Source organism: Saccopteryx leptura, chromosome 1 (genome assembly GCF_036850995.1).
Source record: "Saccopteryx leptura isolate mSacLep1 chromosome 1, mSacLep1_pri_phased_curated, whole genome shotgun sequence".
Taxonomy (NCBI): Eukaryota; Metazoa; Chordata; class Mammalia; order Chiroptera; family Emballonuridae; genus Saccopteryx; species Saccopteryx leptura.
In genome coordinates this window covers 231,074,720-231,093,044 of record NC_089503.1, presented here as the reverse complement: position 1 = coordinate 231,093,044, position 18,325 = coordinate 231,074,720, and the positions used below count along the sequence as shown (strand labels likewise).

Genomic DNA, 18,325 nt, shown 5'->3' with positions numbered 1-18,325 from the left:
TCGGTGACAGTGACTGGAGTGGAGGTGAGGCAGGGTCTCCCTGAGGACTTGACATCAGAGCGAAGACCAATGAGTGAAAAGAAGCCACATGAAGGTGTGTGGAGAGAAAGAAGCAGAAACAACACACAAGGAAACTGCGAAGGGAGAGCGTGATAATCACGGGAAACAGAAAAAGGTGAATGCTTCTGAATGCTGCTGATCAGAGAACAGTAGGCACAGTGGGGGGACACGTGCTCAGAGGAATCCTTTGAAATCTTTAAGAAGTGGTAAAATGTTAAAAAAATGGTAACTGAAAAAATAACTTTTAGATTTAAAACCTTGGAATGTGTTCCAAATGGCTGCCATTTTAAACGAAGACCTATAGAAACCTACCCACCTATGAGCATATATTTCTGAGATCTTTAAAAGTCTATTATGATCATATATAATACTTCTGATACTTCTAATGCAACCTTCCCTGAAGAATTAAACTAAATAAGAAGCACTTGACAATATAATACCACTATCAAAAGATGAGTTTTCCACTGATAGTTCAGAAGTAACAAACATGGAAACAAAATATTTCAAAATTGTATTTTGGGGTTTAAGCTGTAGAATAAAAGGTATAATTTTATATAAATACCTTTGCAGAGTCAGTTGCATCGGTAGGTCCTAAGTGATGTGGTGATAGTGGTGGCTCAACCTTCAAGTCATCATTCATAATCAGCTCAGCTTTCTCCTTTTGTTCTTCAAGGTCCTGAGTCACTTGCCCTTCATTAGATTTCTCAAGTGCAGTAGTAGCCAAGTCTATCAAAAACAAATTCTCTGCATTTTCAGCTGATTTCAAGGAACGATGGTGTTCAGTGCATTCTTCGTTCTGATCTATTTTGAGACAGAGTAACAGCACTAAAACTCCAGTGTAAATTAAGAAGATGGATAGAGATTCATTTGCTTTCCACTAGATGTCATTAATCCCTTTTTTTCTTGCAAAATAAAGTATGAAGAAAACTATCATATTCAACTTGAATAAACTCTTTTTTTCCAAAGTGATCTATAAAAAAGAAAATGGTTACTCAATCTACTAAAACATCTGACATACCTAACTCTTAGATAAAATATATATCACATTAGTAAATAGAATAGAATAACTACCGTAAACTGAAGACACACTAAACATGCGTGTTGATATATAAACTAAGTTAAGTCAGGTAGCAATGTCTATTCTCCCTAAAAGCCTATTTGTTAGCTGGAACAAGAGGCTGTGTGAGTAGCAGGCACACATCTCTGAGCCGTACTAGTTACTAGCAGTACAGAGGTCAACCTGTCTAGATGCAGGGAGAACCGAGAATTCATGTAACTCTAGTAGGGTCCACCACACAGAACAAAGCTACCCACTCAAGAGTCTTATTCCCACTAAGATGCAGTATTGCCCCTGATACCAAAGAGGCACTAAAGGCAGGCCTACTACTACTTATCCTCAGTGCTCTGGCCTACAAGGGTTAGTTTCACTTTTACAGAATTACTTCTACCACCACTTTGGAATTCTCAACAGAAAGAAATCAGTGCTTTCTGTGTTGATCACCAACTTTCACTTCTACTGGGATCCACTTACTGGCCAATCCAGTATCTTACTGTCAAAGCCTTAATTCTGTTGCTTTCATTACGGCCATTTTGGGGGTGGGGAGGACTCATTTTGAGGTATGCTATATTTAAAATCACTTTATAATTATATCTGCACATTCACATTTGGAGAGCACCTATGACTCAAAGTATCATTAGGATTCTTTACAACTGCTAGTCAAGGTACTCAAGGAAAAGAACAAGGACTCTGGGGTCAAGGGTCAAATTATGACTCCATCACTGACCATGGGGATGTTGCCCAATATCGCTGTACTTCAGTTTTCCTCATCAGGAAAATGACAAACAATTATACTATACAGTAAGAATTTACTGTGGTAATTACACATCCCAGTCCTGGAAACATCAATGCTTTTAGCTCTCATTAAGCTACATGTCAGAACTAAGGAAAGAAATAACCTTAACAAGTCACAGTCACACTTACCACGTTTACTAAGAATTAGTCTATGTGTTTTACATATATAAACCCAATGAATTCTTACAGCCACTCTATGAAGTGGGTTACTCTTATCATCCTCATTTCAAAGATCAACAGACAAGTGAGAGAGGTTAGTTACTCTGTTCATGTAGTTGTGCCTGGATTCCAGTCCAGCTTAGTCTCACTCTCAAAGTCCACCTACCCAGTATGTTGTGCTGCAGGTTACAGCAGGGACACTATTCAATAATAGTTCACATTTAGTGAGCATTCTGCTGTGCCAAGAGCTGAGCTAGAGCCTGAAATGCATAGTACCACTTAATTTTCACAACAGCTTTGAGAACGGTCTCACTACAAATTGGGAGAGTTGAGGCACTGAGAGATTGAGTTCTGCATCTCCAGCCACATAGTTAGTAAGTCATATAGTTTGTATTACAATTCAGGCAAACACAAACTTGTATTGTTCCTGTCTCTACGTAAGGTACAGGGATGGGCAAAAGTAGGTTTACAGTTGTATGTGAAACAGTTCATTCTTACATTATTTATTAATTATTGTACTATTTATTTGTATTATAACTGTAAACCTACTTTTGCCTACCCCTGAATTATATCTTTTACAAATAGAATTATGTACAATTCTCAGCAATAGTGTTCACAAATAATTGATATAACCACCTTTTATAGATGTTTTTTCCCCAGATCCTGGTGAAAAGGAATCTCCAAGACTTTCTTTAAGGTATGATGATGATAAACTTGTTAACCAGGGATCCTGCTTTAAAAAAAAAGAAAAAAAGTATCTATTAGTAAGTTTAGTTCTCAAGATTTGTGGAGGACAAAAGCATTATTAAGATTATTTCGGGCCCTGGCCGGTTGGCTCAGCGGTGGAGTGTCGGCCGGGCGTGTGCATTCCCAGGTTTCATTCCCAGCCAGGGCACACAGGAGGGGTGCCCATCTGCTTCTCCACCTTTCCCCTTCTCCTTCCTCTCTATCTCTCTCTCCCCCTCCCACAACCAAAGCTCCACTGGAGCAAAGTAGGCCCGGGCGCTGAGGACGGCTCCATGGCCTCCACCTCAGGTGCTAGAATGGCTCCAGCTGCAACAGAGCGGTGCCCCAGATGGGCATGCCAAGTGGATCCTGGTCGGGTGCATGTGGGAGGGAGTCTGTCTGACTGCCTCCCTGCTTCTAACTTCGGAAAAATACAAATATATATATATTTGTATTTGTAAAGTCTTTTATAGTATATATATATATTTTTTTTATAATTTTATATATATATATATATATATATATATATATATATATATATATATATATACACACACACACTATAAAAGACTTTTGTAACTCTGAAATCTGCATTATTAAGAGTCTGCTGCTGAAATACCAAAAGCCTCTAAACTACCGGAGGCTAACATGCTTTACTTTCAAGCCCTGATGTCTTGATCATTGAAAAGGGTCACAACAGAGCTAGTCTAGTTCTTTAGATGACATGCTCCATATTTGTTTTCAGCAATTTTTAAAACTTCTGCTCTAAAGTCAAATCTCCTACATATTTAAGATAAAGAATTGATATCTTTTTCTCTAATTCTCTCTTCTAAGACAGTATAAAGAAGACAGTAGCTAAAAATCCTTAGTTTTAAACAAATACTAAAAGACATCCAAATAAAAGCAATTATAAAACCAATTATACAGATAAATATATTTAAAATTGGAAAAGTACAAATTTCATGCACTTCAGTTTTCCTCAAAATTCTAAAAATTACAACTCAAATGAAATAATTATAATTGTACTTAAGCTAAACATCTCTTTATAGAATAGTAATCCAACCCAAAGGTGATGATATAATAATATAAGAAGTTTGATGTGGCAAAATAAATTTTAGTTTTCTTTCCTAAGGCATTTTTATAGGTACCAAGAAAATGAAACGTCAAAAGCAATAGGAAGAAACCTTCTGGGAAGGTGGGAGAATGGCTGAAACTCTGGAGCAGGGGTCGAGAACCTATGGCTTGCAAGCCAAATGTGGCTCTTTTGATGGCTGCATCTGGCTCACAGACAAATCTTTAATAAAAAAAAATAACGTTAAAAATATAAAACATTCTTATGTATTACAATCCATTCATTTCCTACCACTCATGTTCATGGTTGCAGGTGGCTGGAGCCAATCACAGCTGTCCTCCGGGACAACACCAACTTTTTATTGGATAATGCGTAAGGTACACGGGTTGTTGTATGGCTCTCACAGAATTACATTTTAAAATATGTAGCGTTCATGGCTCTCTCAGCCAAAAAGGTTCCCGACCCCTGCTCTGGAGTCTAACTTGAGAGATAAAGTTCTGCCTGAGGAGTTTGCAATTTAGTAGCTTTTTGCCTAAGGGCATTCTTCCACCTGTGCAGTTCAGTGGAAAGCTGCAGCCTTCCTGGGCTGGCTGGAGGAGGCTGGAGAAGGCTGCAGCTTTCCTGGGCTGGCTGGAGGAGGCTGGAGAAGGCTGCAGCCTTCCTGGGCTGGCTGGAGGAGGCTGGAGAAGGCTGCAGCCTTCCTGGGCTGGCTGGAGGAGGCTGGAGAAGGCTGCAGCCTTCCTGGGCTGGCTGGAGGAGGCTGGAGAAGGCTGCAGCTTTCCTGGGCTGGCTGGAGGAGGCTGGAGAAGGCTGCAGCCTTACTGGGCTTACGGGAGCTGGGTTCAAAGGATAGAGTTGAGGGTTGGAAGATCAGCCAGTATGTTTGGTTCATATACCGAAGGCATGAACCCCAAATCTGCATATAAAATTTACTGAAACCCTTGACTCATCTATTTGTGGCATGGGGAAGACTAGCGGGTTCTGTGAAATCACAGCAGCTAGAAAATGAAAGAATTAAGCAGAGAATTCTGCCCATATTCATGACAGTAGCATGATGGCTGAGGGAGTACATGAAACTATACAACCACAAGGCTTCTATAGTATATGTGAAATAATTCAGTATCAACTCTAAGGAGATTGTGGTAATTTATAGATGCATTTTGTAATCCAGAGCAACTAATAAAAATATAATGCAAATAGGTATAGCTGAAAAGGCAATAAAAATTAAAGTAGAAAACTAAAACATATATTATTAACGCCTAAAGCAATAAAGGAATTATAGAGGAATGATAACAGTATTTAAAAAAACATAAAATAAATAGAAAACAAACAGCAAGAAACTGGCCCTAAAGATACATTAAAAGTAAATGGACTAAACACTCATAAATGGTCTAACAGACTCATAATGGGCTGCCATTAAAAAGCAAACTGTCAGACTTCATAAAAAGTTGACATCAAACTATCATTACAATAGTCATTTAAAGAATAAGACAAAAATAGTTTGAAAAAAATAGCAAAAAAAAAAAGATTTACTATATAAACACTAGTCATAAAAAAGCTGACATATCAGACAAAACAAACTACAAGATAAGGTAAAATATTTCATAATGCTAAATAGGGTGAAGACATAAATGTATTATTTGTCTAATAATGGCATCATAAAATACTGGCAGAACTTAAGGGAAGTGTAGAAAAATTTGTAAGCATAACTACACATTTGAACTCCCTTATATGGTACTTGGTAAAGCAACTAAACAATAAGTCAGTGTGGATGGAAAAGACATGAATGTTCTATCAGCCACTCTGACCAAAATAAAATTACAAAACATTATATCTAACACTATAGAACACATATTTTTTGAAAAAGCAAGTGGAACTTTCACAACATACACTTAGGCTGAGCCATAAAAATATCAACAATTTTTAAAAATGTGAAACCATATTCTCTGAACACAATATTAAATTATATAAATCAATACAAAAGATTTTATTGGATCTAGAGAAGAGTAAATGTTTGAAAATAAAATAATTCAGCACATAATAACCAACTGGCCAGAAAAGAGATTATAAGGGAAATTAGAAAATATATTTTAAAAAATGATAATGAAAATAAAAGGCATCAAAAAAACTGAGTGCTTCTAAAGCAGTGAATAAAGGGAGATTTATAACTTTCAATGGTTTTATTAGAAAGGACGAAAGGCTTAAAATCAGTGGACATTTTCAACTTACAAAGATAAGCAAATTAAACCCAAAGAAAGAAATAACAAAGAGGGAGACTGGAAACAAACTACAGAAAAAATTAACAAAGCCAAAATTGGTTCCTTTAAAAAGTATGATAAAACTGAGCAATGCCTCTCAAGATTTAATAAAGAAATCACAAATTCCATATTAGAAATAAAAGAAAGAATGCACGATAAACTACAGATTTCTTAATGGAAGCTTAGCTAGGCATCCTATAGTTCCATTTCCCCAATCTGCTGAAGGACATTACGGGGGAAGGAGCGTTCTTCCCATACTTATCCCTCTGAAATGTGAAGTGGAAATCGCCAACACCAGTGAAGTGTAAAGACAGAGGTCAAGTGTTCCCCCTCATAACGATAAAGAGTAAACTCCCTGATGGAATCCTCAAAGATTACATTTACTTCCACTTGGTAATATCCCACAAAATATAGGACAGTGCCATCAACATTCAATAAATAAAACAAAAGGAATAAAATAACCCTGGTTATAATGTCCTTAGCTAGGCGTGGATGAAAAAGGGGCCACATACCAAATCCAACAGGGTCAGGGAGGCCTGCATGGCTGGCCCTATAAACTCAGAGACCAAAAGTAACCACCTGGGATGGTTTGAACATAAACATACCTACCTAACTAAAAGCAAGTTATGGAGGGTAGTCCCATCCTAGGCCTGTAGTTTCCTTGACAAAGGTTAATCTGTATCTAAGTGAATCTGTCTGTTGTCTTTTTGCATCTAAGCTAACATTTCTCTGAAATGTCAGGGTAATCTCCTTTTCCAGATCCTGAGGGCACACCCACCTCACAGAGCAGGAGACCCCAGAACCCCTCATTCTGACCCTGTTTCCCCAAATAGCATCTCTATGTGCTTTAATGTTAATTGTTAACTATCCTTTAACCATCAATGTAAACAAGTATCTCTCTGTTTTACCTTTTATCCAAATCTAGAGACTTCCTTCTCCCACTCCCTAAGCTATCACCACCTGATTTCGTGTAACCTCCTATGTCTCCCTCTTTCATTCTAATCTATAAAATAAGGTGTGAAACTGCCATTCTATGGAACATTTATTTTCTCAGTTTGTTGAGATTTTGCTGACAGGCAATTGTCAGTTTGGCTCAAGTAAACTCAAAAATTCTCTACAAGTTTGGCTGGTTCATACATCAACATGATAAGTTATACAATTCAAAAATACATAAATAAGTATGTAAATTCTTACAATTAAGATACACATACAATAGTGCAAGAGTCAAAGGGGCAATATTTTTTTTCACATTTAACTTTCTATGAAATTGGACAAATATTATAACTACTGGTATGTTATGGCCTAATTGGCAGTTTTATTCTCTCTTGGCAGTGCACAATATAATGCTATATTTTTGCTATATCTTACAACTGATGGAGTTTCAGACTCAATGGAATACAGTGTAGTTAAAAAAGTTAATATTCTTTCCTTTCCAACTGCTGAAGAAAACATGGAACACACACACATGCATGCACAGGAATATTCTCTCTTTCTCATGATTAGATGCAAAGGCCTGAGTTCAAGAACACAGTTCAGTAGTTGAGCAGTAGTGCTAACCTCAGGATCAAGGTTTGCAGAGAGTGCTTGCTTCTCAGCTTCCAGCTGTCCATCGTCTGGCCCTGGGAGGGGCGGAGGTGCAGAAGGTGCCTCCAACCCTTCACAGAGGGCAGTTTCTTTCTCTTCTCCTCGCCCCTCCTTTTCCTCCCCAATGCTGTGCCTTTTCAACAGGCTCCTTGGCCGAGGGGTCAGTGTGACGTGATTTCCTGCTTCAAAGCTGCTGCTCTTTTCTGCTGACAAGAGATGTTTTAAGGTGGGTGTACAGAAAAAGACCGTGGCTCCCAGTGCATGCCAAGGGAGCCACCACACGTCCCTCCTTGCCCATGCACCTTGGCCGTTGTCCTGGAGAGCCAGAGGGGGCCGCCCCCTCTCTGCACAGTGCTCTAGTAAGCGCGGAGAAGCAACAGCTCCTACTCAAAAATTTAAAGAGTAGCTGTCATCTCGGAAGTAACTAGCTTACTTTAGTTCTGTGACAAATTACCTAACTCCTTAACCTTATAAATTCTCATAGCATTTGAAAAAGAATTTTAAAGCAAAGAAAACAAAACCGTGCTCTATATAGGATGAGGGGCTCACCTATCAAAACTTTACTGAGTGCCCCCTGCTAGGCCCTGTACACAGTACTCACATTCCTGGACCCCATAATCAAGACTGTGACAAGGGCTTTACAGGGTGGAAGGGAGGCGATTTCAATGACATAACTAACAAGACAAAGATAAGTGCTGTCACAAGTATGGAGATGATGTCGGCACGTGGGATAGAAGAGTTGACTCTCACTGGAGGGAAGATTGAAGAACTAGATGATCTGAGATATTGAGTTCATGAAACTTCTCTAGCCATTATTAAAATTGCTTAGTTACTATTTCAATTATTGCTAGATTTAACATAGCAATCTAATGCTGGCATACTCTCAGACTTCGAAACATGATAAACTTTTTACTGACATTTTACCTGTTACAAATATTCATTTCTCCATTGTTCTACCAATACAATCCTCTGGAAAAATTTCAAACCTGTACTAATTAACACCTTCTGCCTTTCTGCCTATAAAGGGTTTATGGATACTGCTAGAAGATGCCACAACCATACCAGCTGATACAAATGTAAATGTTTCTCTGACAATTTTAGCTATGTCCTAGATGTTCAAATTCCAAGAGTCATCCTAGATCCCTCCCTCTGTTCCCCCATAACCAAGCATCACTATACCCTATTGATTCTACTTCCTAAATCTCATTTATCTCACTTTCTATATCCCTGCCGTTAGCTCCTCATTCACTCTTTACTAGATTACTGCCTTAGTGATATTCATAAAATGAAAATCAGATTACATCACTCTTCTCCACAACATTCAATGGCTCCCCATGATCCAATCCTACAAAATACAAGCTTCATTATTTTTGTACAATACAGAAGCTTTCATGGTCTTGTCCCTGGCTACCATGCCGCCTTGTCTACTTGACATCCATTCTGCAGTCTGTGTTCCTGACTCAGTGGGCTGACGGCTGTTTTGACTCAATGTCATAAACCTTCCTCCTACCATACCTTTAACCAAGCTGATCCCTTGCCTAGAATGTCCGCTGCCTGCTTCTCCTCCTGACAAAATGCTTGCATGTCTTTTGAGCCTCAGTTTAAGCAGAATATTAAATCATGCCTATTGGGGTGTCTTTGGTTGATAAAATTAATATAGGTTTCAAGTGCAATTATAATTCTTTGATACATCATCTGTATACTGCACTGTGTATTTACCACCCAAAGTCCAATCTGCTTCCATCACCATGAAATGCTGTATTCTTAGTTACCATCACAGTGCTTACAACACAGTGTAGTCACAATAATTATGTGTGAGTAAATAAAATGATCTGCTTATAAGCAAATGTTAAATAATAAACTGCATCACAATAGCATTTATAAGGTGCTTAATTTATGCCAAGATTGTTCTAAGCACTTCAAATATAGGAATTCATTTAATTGCCTCAGATCTCTAATGGAGGTTCAACTACTATCCCCATTTTATAGATAAATAAAATGAGCAACAAAGAGGTCCTGTGCCATGGTCATAAACTCCAGCTTGTGCACTTAAAGCAGGAGCACCCTGACTCTAAAGATCATGACTTTAGTCATGTCAACATAGAAAACACCTTGTAAAACTTATTTTCTACAATCACCACCCTTGTGATATTTGCTCATAAGAACAAAGAAAACTTTCAGGTTCTAGCATTTTTATAAAGCGTTAATTGTTACACAGCAACAACTCACCACATTAAAGTTATCAAGTTCCAAACCCTGTAAGCCTAAGAATTAAGAGAAGGATAAAGCTAAGCTCATAAACCACATTCTTCTTTCATAAATGAATCATTTATTTTTTCATTTACATATTTAAATACTTCATGAATTGTAAATGCCAGGCACTATGTTAGGACCATTAGCCTCAATTCTGCTTCAGTGTGAAGAACCTGGGGATATGACTTTAATATATTTTATACCAAAATGCCACTTACAGTATTGTCAAGTTTTAGAAAGACAGAAGTCTGGTCTGTATAGGCGGTGGCACAGTGGATAGAGTGTTGGCCTGGGATGCTGAGTACCCAGGTTTGAAAACCTGAGGTTACCAGCTTGAGTGCGGGCTCATCCGGCTTGAGCACAGGCTCATTAGCTTGAGCACAGGATTGCCGGCCTGATCAAGGGATCATAGGCATGACCCCAAGTTCACTGGCTTGAGCCCAAGGTCAATGGCTGGAGTCCACTGATCAAGGTACATATGAGAAGCAATCAATGAACAACTAAGGTGCCACAACAAAGAACTGATGCTTCTCATCTCTCTCCCTTCCTGTCTGTTGCTGTCTGGCTGGCTGTTTCTCTTTCTTTGTCTCTCTCCCTTCCTTCCATCACTTAAAAAAAAAAAAGAAGCCTGTATATTTTCAAAATGCAATGTTTTATAATCAAACAGAAGATTACTTATGTTGGTAATTATTTTTATAACATATATCCTGAAGAGCAAATGGCTAATGATTATTTAAAAATATATAGTGCTGCACATTTGTGTATAGCACTTAGAATCGTGGTGCCATCTTGTGGTTAAAATACAGTATTTCTTTTTTTTAAGGTTTTATTTATTGATTTTTAGAGAGGGGAGACAGAGGTGGGGGAAGCGAGAAGTACGAACTCTTAGCTGCTTCACTTCAGTTGTTCACTGATTGCTTTTCATATGTGCCTTGACTGGACAAGCCCAGAGTTTCAAACCGGTGACCTCAGCATTCCAGGTTGACGCTTTATCCACTGTGCCATCACAGGCCAAGCTAGTATTTTATTTTTTTTAAGATTTTATTTATTACTGATTTTAAGAGAGTAGAGAGAGAGAGAAAGAAAAGGGAATGGGGTTAGGAAGAATCAACTTGTAGTAGTTGCTTCTTGTATGTGCCTCGACCATAGTATTTCTATAATCATTTTAACTCATCACAGGTTAAAAAAAGCAAGGGTATTAAATATGTAGGTGGATTATTGCTGATTATCTACCATACAGTTATAATTATATACTTCTATCTGTACAAAATCAATTTTGACTCCTGTATGTTCATATTTTCTACTCAGCCTAATAAAAAGCTTTTAAGAATCAAGACAATTAGGATAAATATAATCCACAAAAATCATTCTAAATTCAAATAAGACTACAAAACATGGCCTACGCTATCCTTCTGGAAGAGTCACTATGCACCTTTCCTTATTAACAGCTCCTAGAAGTTCTCTGATAAAGAAATCAGTTTAAATTTTCTATAACTCTGTGTTTTCCCCATAATACCAATGGACAACCTATGGGATGGACTTTGGCAATGGTGTTACTGGATTATTCACCAAGTTCAATTATGTTCTCTTCTATCCCTTTTCATTGCATTCAGTACACTAGGAAGTTACATTTTTAGCAAGTGAACTGTGTGTCATATGATGACTTAGGCCCACAGTTTTGTTACCTTTTACAGTTTATGACACACACATCGATTCTCAGAACAGTTTTGTGCGATAGGAATAGCGGGTTTTACCCTCCTCCCTGTGAGAACACTGTACTGAGGTCACACTCACCTAGTATAGTGTTGTTTTTCTGTGTTCTGGACACTGGGTCTAGTCTTCCTTGCTCTGCTCATAGCCTCTCCTCTATGAAAGCTAACGGGACTGTAGGGGAAAGATAAGGAATGGCTCCCTAATCCATGTGCAAAGGAAAGTTCTGTCTGATGCTGCCAGTGACATCTACTATATAGAGCAGGGGTCGGGAACCTTTATGGCTGAGAGAGCCATGACCACCACATATTTTAAAATGTAATTCCGTGAGAGCCATAAAACGACCCGTGTACGTTATACATTATCCAATAAAAATTTGGTGTTGTCCTGGAGGACAGCTGTGATTGGCTCCAGCCACCTGCGACCATGAACATGAGCGGTAGAAAATGAACAGATTGTAATACATAATAATGTTTTATATTTTTAACGTTATTACTTTTTTTATTAAAGATTTGTCTGCAAGCCAGATGCAGCCATCAAAAGAGCCACATCTGCCTCGCGAGCCATAGATTCCTGACCCCTGATGTAGAGTATGAATATTTACCGGTACAGTATTTAATGTTGATATAAAGAGAAGAGATTTCTATGAAGCTCACATCAAGTACTATATTTCCTATAATACAGAAAAGAAGACTGGGAGACAACACCCTTAACCTTCCATGCTCATGTTGCTGTGTGGTGGCCCAGGGGACCTCAGAGGGGTTGGTGCCTGCTTCATTCCACCTTGATCCCGCTGTGCCTAGAGCTCAGAAGAACTGTGGAGAAAGTACTTCAATCCCACATCACACCAGCAATTTACTCCCAGAAAATTGAGTTTTAGTGGATTTTCCCTAGGGAATAGAGAAACTGAATGGAGACTCTTCTTTCTAAGGGGAAGTCTGGAGGTTTTAAACAACAACAGAAACAACACAACCCTCTCCTTCCAAATACAGTGCATAAATGTCAAGCAATATTTGGACAAATGGTGGTACGGAAATGATTGTTTCAAGGACTAGTTAGTGTGGCTGTAACTTCAATCTCTGTCATATGAAAGGGATTAGAAAGGACCCCATTGCAGTTCCATCCCAAAAAACAAAACTGAAGCCCACAGACTGAGGCCAGGCTGGGCCCAGGGCTTTGGAGGCACAGTTGGGGATGACTGAAGGTCCCCAGGCCTCCACCAGGCACCAGCATGGACGCTATGCTAAATACACCACTGGACACCAAAATTATGGGTTCCCCCATGGTTCTATTATTTTGATTTATGTCTGTAAAACTGAAAAGTTAAGTCTGATCTTTTTTCTTAAATATGCACTAGCTAGCTAACAGATGAAGATATTTTGTGCCTGGTTATCTTAAACAAAAGTTTTAAGAAATGCAGTCAAAATGATCTAAAACAAATTACCTGAAGATGTGTGTCTCAATGAAAAAATTCTGGGTTTAGGTTTCACTTTAGTTTTCTCTTTTTCAATTTCCTGGTCTTCATTTTGAGATTCAGCTAAAGGATTTCCAACCCTGCCTTCGCCAACGCTGGGTGTCATCTCCTGATCGTTTCTGATGGAGGATGCTGACTCATCTTCCATCACGTCACTATTTGATTTATTGGTTTTCAAAAAAGACAGTTTTGGAGAATTCTTTTCTTCATCATCTGATATATGGAAATCATTTATTGTTTTCTTAAGTGAATTTTCATCTATGGAGGTGTCAGAAAAGTCACCTAAGGAAACTGAAAAATAGAAGAAAAAAATTTTTCTCAGTAGGAGATCTTAAAGTTTGGAAGGTGACATTAATCAAAAGATTACCTTAAAGATAACAAATGAGCAACTTAGGCAGTTTTTATTGGCATTTATGAAACAGAAGTTTTAATTTCATTAATTTTATTCAGAACATAATTATCAAGTGTGAATACTGTGCCAACCATTGTGCTTACTCTGAGAAAAGTCATCCAAAGATCCAAAGTTTCCTCATAGTAACAACTGTCTCGAGATATTTAGACTCTGGACTGTAAAATTTTTATATGTAAACGACTTCATTAGATTTTACCCTGAGAAGAATAATTCAGAAGGTTAACTATATAGCAATGATTATGGGATTGTTCTGATTATTTTTGCAGAGAACATTAAAATTATTCACTGAATCTTCAAGTATAAAACACTGAATTTCAAGTTTAGAATTGTTTGTTTATACTTGAATGGTATTATTTTCATGTAATTAAAAGAAACCAAATTAAATCATACCAGTACTGGTACATGGGTCTTTAACCCTTTGAGTAGTACGAATGTTCATGTACGTCCTCGTGCCTCCTGACCATCCAGAGTACGATCGTAACAAAACATTTTTTTTTAACTGTGTAAGGCAACATTTAAAAAAGGCAAATGTATGTTATTCTTGTTTCCATAAATTGGTTATCAAACAAACATAATTTTAAGTTAATAAAACTGTAACTGGAACTAATTTTGTTTTTTGAAAAAAACCCTCTCCTGGGGGTCAGAGAGCAAGGGTTAAAACTAATTTCTTATTACAGCCAAAAATATCTGATTTATATATAGCATTATAAAAGTGATTCTAATGTGCAACAAAGTTTGGTTGTATGAGCCCTAGTTATTAACTCACTATAAAGTCTCATAGAGTTATCTTAAATATGAACATGGTTTACCACTGACAGGCATACTTTTACTGCAAAACTATTATCAGTTAACTTATATTTTCATATTTGCATTCAGAAAACAGCCAGGGGCAATCATACAACTTCCTAAACTTAAGAGAATATTTACACTTAATAAAAAGTTGGAAATCTAAAACTAATGAATTCATCGATCTTATTTTAACATACAGAATTTTTACAAAAGAAATAGGCTAAATATACCTAACTAAGAAAATAAAAAAATAGTGGTTCACTTTTCCATATTGTCACATACCAATCTCATCACTGTCAAAGTCATCTGAGTATTCAGAACTCCTTTGTCTGGCAGAACGAGCTGTAATTGCTTTTATGAGTTCATCCTGAAATAAAATAATTAAAATCAATTTCTACCCCAAAATGGAGGTCTCATATTTAGACAATTTAAATAAATAGTGCTTGGTTAATAAGTGCTTTAACACTCAGGTTTTATTAATCTAACCATATTCACTGAAAGTCAATCTTATTCTAGGCACCCAGGTACTCAGACTCACTGCAGAACATCACTGGTAAGATCCTTCTCCTCATGGAGCTTACAGTTAAATTGCAAGGACAGACACCATCAAGTAAGATAACTGAGGAGACTCAGAAAGGATTTATTATAAACTGGCATTCTGGAAGAAACAGGTACTTTTAAAGATCTTTTGTTTGTGGAGATTGCAGAAATGGATGTAATCAATACTGCAAATTTAGATGCTGAGTACAACAAAACTGTAGGGACCAAGCAGAGAAAACTTAAATATTGTTATGTTAATAGGAAAAAACCTATAAAACATTTAATATCAATTTAAAGTCTCTATTCAACTTTTAAAGGCTGGTTTAATTTTTAAGGTAGTAAGAACCTGTCATTGGGACTAGTTTGGTTGTCTTAAACAGTTTGCAATACTGGAGCCCAAACAACCATCTGCAAAATTTTAAAAGGAATTTAAGCCTTACACTAGCCTTAGATAAGATTCTTCCTAACATCAGTTCAAATCCCATGTTCCTAATACAGTGCTTACTTGTAAAATCACTTGAAATACGTTACCTGGAAAGTAGTTCTTTTGGTGACTTTTGGGCTCTTTGTATATGCCAAAGTTGTGCTAAAAACTTCGCCAGACATAGTGTTTGGGTTTTTTTTCTTTACTCATTACCTGTATAAAATGGCTACTAGATGATAGACATAATTCAACCTCTGACGGTGGCTGAAATATAAAAAAAAACAAATCAGACTTTTTGCATGCTGAGAATTTCTAATACTACACTTAGTGGACGGACCCCCAAGGTCAGGCAGAAACAAGGGAAGCACCACGTGACCACTGGGGCTACATCTACATTTAACAATGTAGAGTTCTTGTAAAGATACCTCAAATTCCCATAACAGGCCTGTTTTAAAAAATATATATCCAAATTGAAGTTATCCCAAAAGAGTTTTGTAACAATATTTTAAGAACGAGCAAATAAAGGACTGCAATAGATTAATAGGATTAAATGTTGCCAATTAAACTACTACAAATTTCATTTCTCACCTGTCTTGTATTTTAAAAAAATTATAACATTGTCAACAACACAGTCATACTTATTTCAAAGGTTACCAAGACAATTATCAACATAAAATATATAACTAAGAATACCACCACCAAAAGGAAAAAGAAAGAATAATACTAGGGAAAGAAAAGGATAAAATACTAACCTGCAAATAGCGATATTTTTTTCAAGACACCTTTTCTGTTTACAAAGTGTATATAGCGTTAGATAAAATGAAGCTCCGCGATGGGCTGCATTCGAGTCACTGTACAAAGCAGCCCGTGAGCGTTTCTCGTACTTGGAGCAGAGGACGGGCCTCGGGCACCCGGCCGCCGCCGCAGCGCGCGGGGACCGCTCCGGGCCCGGCCAGGTGGCGCGCAAGTCCCCGCCCGCCGCCCCGCGCAGCCAGCCGAGCGCCGCGTACTCGCCGGCCCGTGCACACTCCAGCGCCGTCCCCGTCCCGTTCCTCCGCGACCCCCCAGCCCCACCAATCCCGGGTTCTGTACCCACCCCTGCCACTCCTGCGGGGGCTCCCCGCCACCCCGAGGACCGAGAGGCTGGAGCCACTCTCCAAGGTCTGGGCCTGGCGGCTCTCAGAGACGTGGAACTGGACGAGCTGGGGGCGGAGCTAAAGAACGGTGGGGGGTAGGCCGTTGCTAGGAAACAGCGTCTGCGGGAGGAAGTGACTTCCCTACCGTCAGGTCTCTTGGGTACCCAACACCACCTTACGGCCCCACGTGTCGCTGGGGCAACCGTGAAGAGAAAGGAAATGACATCAACCCTCTCGGCTTTGGAAGAGGGTTGCTCCTCCGCCGCCTGTGCTTCAGCTGTTGCCTAGGAGACAGGACTGGTCCAGCTCCCACTGGCGCACCGAAAGCCTTGAGCTTGCCGGTGAAGGGCTTTATCCGCACCTGCTGCGTCGATCAAAGCACATTCATCGTTTTCCCACAGTTAACACATGGCTCGGTCTGACAAAATAGTGTACGGACAAATGGGACAGAATAGCACAGTAATGACGTTCGCAGACTCAAGAGTCTGACTGCACGTTGGAATCTTAGCGCCCCTTCCGTATTACCGTGTAATGTCGTGAAAGTTAACATTTCTATGTCTCAGTTTCTTATTCTGAAGAAGAAGAAGAAAAAAAGATAATGGTAGCCACCGTAACTGGTTGCTGGATGTATTAAATGAAATAATGCTGGTGGAACATTTGCAAGAGTTCCTGAGATTGCACTCAGTCAATATCAGTTACATTTTTTATGCAATTTAGCCACAGAGGACCAGGATAGAAGTCATCCTTTGTCGTCCTCATTGCAAACCAATTCCTAGTGTTTCTTTAATATAAAATTTCCCTCTTTGTATACACAATGGATACTCTGGTTAAAATCAATCAATAGAGGCAGACAACAGTATGATGATTAAGAAGGAAAGGGGGCTGGGTGGGTGGAGATATAATAAGGTTTAGGGGGGATAGACAGTAGAAGAAGAATTGACTTGGGTGGTGAACACAATACAATACACAGTTGATGTACTGTAGAATTGTACAAGTGAAACTTGTGTAATTTTATTAACCAATACTACCTCAATAAGTTCACTAAAAAAAGAAAAATAAATAAATAAATACATGTTTATTTAGCTTAAAGAAATCAAATCAGTCAACAAAATGATCTAATAGGCTGCAGGACCATGTGCTGCTTAGTAACCAAAATCATCATCATTAATTAGAATAGCTAATCCTTAAACAAAAAACCAAATGCAATTATTTAAATAATACTTTCAAATAACATGGATTTCTACCAATACAAATTTAAAAGAAGCTTAATCTTACTGAAATTGTCTGAATAAATAAATGTACTATGTAGTAATAGTTCCAGTATTATTTCCCATATCTCTAAAATGTATTAATTTTCACTTATTAAACAATTATTTATAAACAAATCTCATTGAGATAGAGATTTAATAAATCAACATGTAGAAAAACTCAATGTACACAACAAAAATATGAGTAAAATTTTGTTTTCAAACAATATTACACAAGCAGACTTTTTAAGCTTGTATTCAACTTATGCAAACTGTTTGAAAAACTTAGTTTGATTAATATTTGCTTAATTTTAAACATTTTGTGAGTCTTTCTCTGCATATGAGAAAGATTTTTCATTTATCAGTTACTGCTAATCAAAAACATGATGAACATATTTATTAATCAATAAATATGATTCCATCAGAGCACCTGTCCCCACAGTGAGAAAACTGTCTGCATTTTTCTTATAAGTGAGGTATAAATTTGCTCATGTTGTAATACTTAGATTAATTCAAAAACCTCTGCTTTGTTCATTTTTTAAAATCCATTTACCTGATATAGTTTTCATTTAGATATGATTTCAGAAAATAAAATTCAAAACAATGAAAGAGCTTTAAGAAATGATTCT

The 18,325-nt window shown here is 37.9% G+C and overlaps 1 protein-coding gene across 3 annotated transcripts in view; it reads right to left on the bottom strand.

Moving 5' to 3' along the window:
* MAP9 (microtubule associated protein 9) overlaps nucleotides 1–16,520 on the bottom strand; it is a 47,425-nt gene extending 30,905 nt beyond the window's left edge. Inside the window, exons 1-7 of one of the 3 annotated variants that reach the window (XM_066387681.1) lie at nucleotides 16,410–16,520; nucleotides 15,421–15,577; nucleotides 14,632–14,716; nucleotides 13,119–13,439; nucleotides 7,685–7,914; nucleotides 2,708–2,804; nucleotides 623–861 (exon numbers count right to left, since the gene is read on the bottom strand). In XM_066387681.1, coding sequence (XP_066243778.1) covers nucleotides 623–861; nucleotides 2,708–2,804; nucleotides 7,685–7,914; nucleotides 13,119–13,439; nucleotides 14,632–14,716; nucleotides 15,421–15,495 — 1,047 coding nt within the window. In that variant the 5' untranslated portion in view covers nucleotides 15,496–15,577; nucleotides 16,410–16,520. Of the gene's footprint in view, nucleotides 1–622; nucleotides 862–2,707; nucleotides 2,805–7,684; nucleotides 7,915–13,118; nucleotides 13,440–14,631; nucleotides 14,717–15,420; nucleotides 15,578–16,065; nucleotides 16,376–16,409 lie in introns of those variants that run through there. The other 2 variants (XM_066387697.1, XM_066387689.1) reach the window with 2 other exon arrangements.
* Between the last annotated feature and the right edge of the window lie 1,805 nt (nucleotides 16,521–18,325).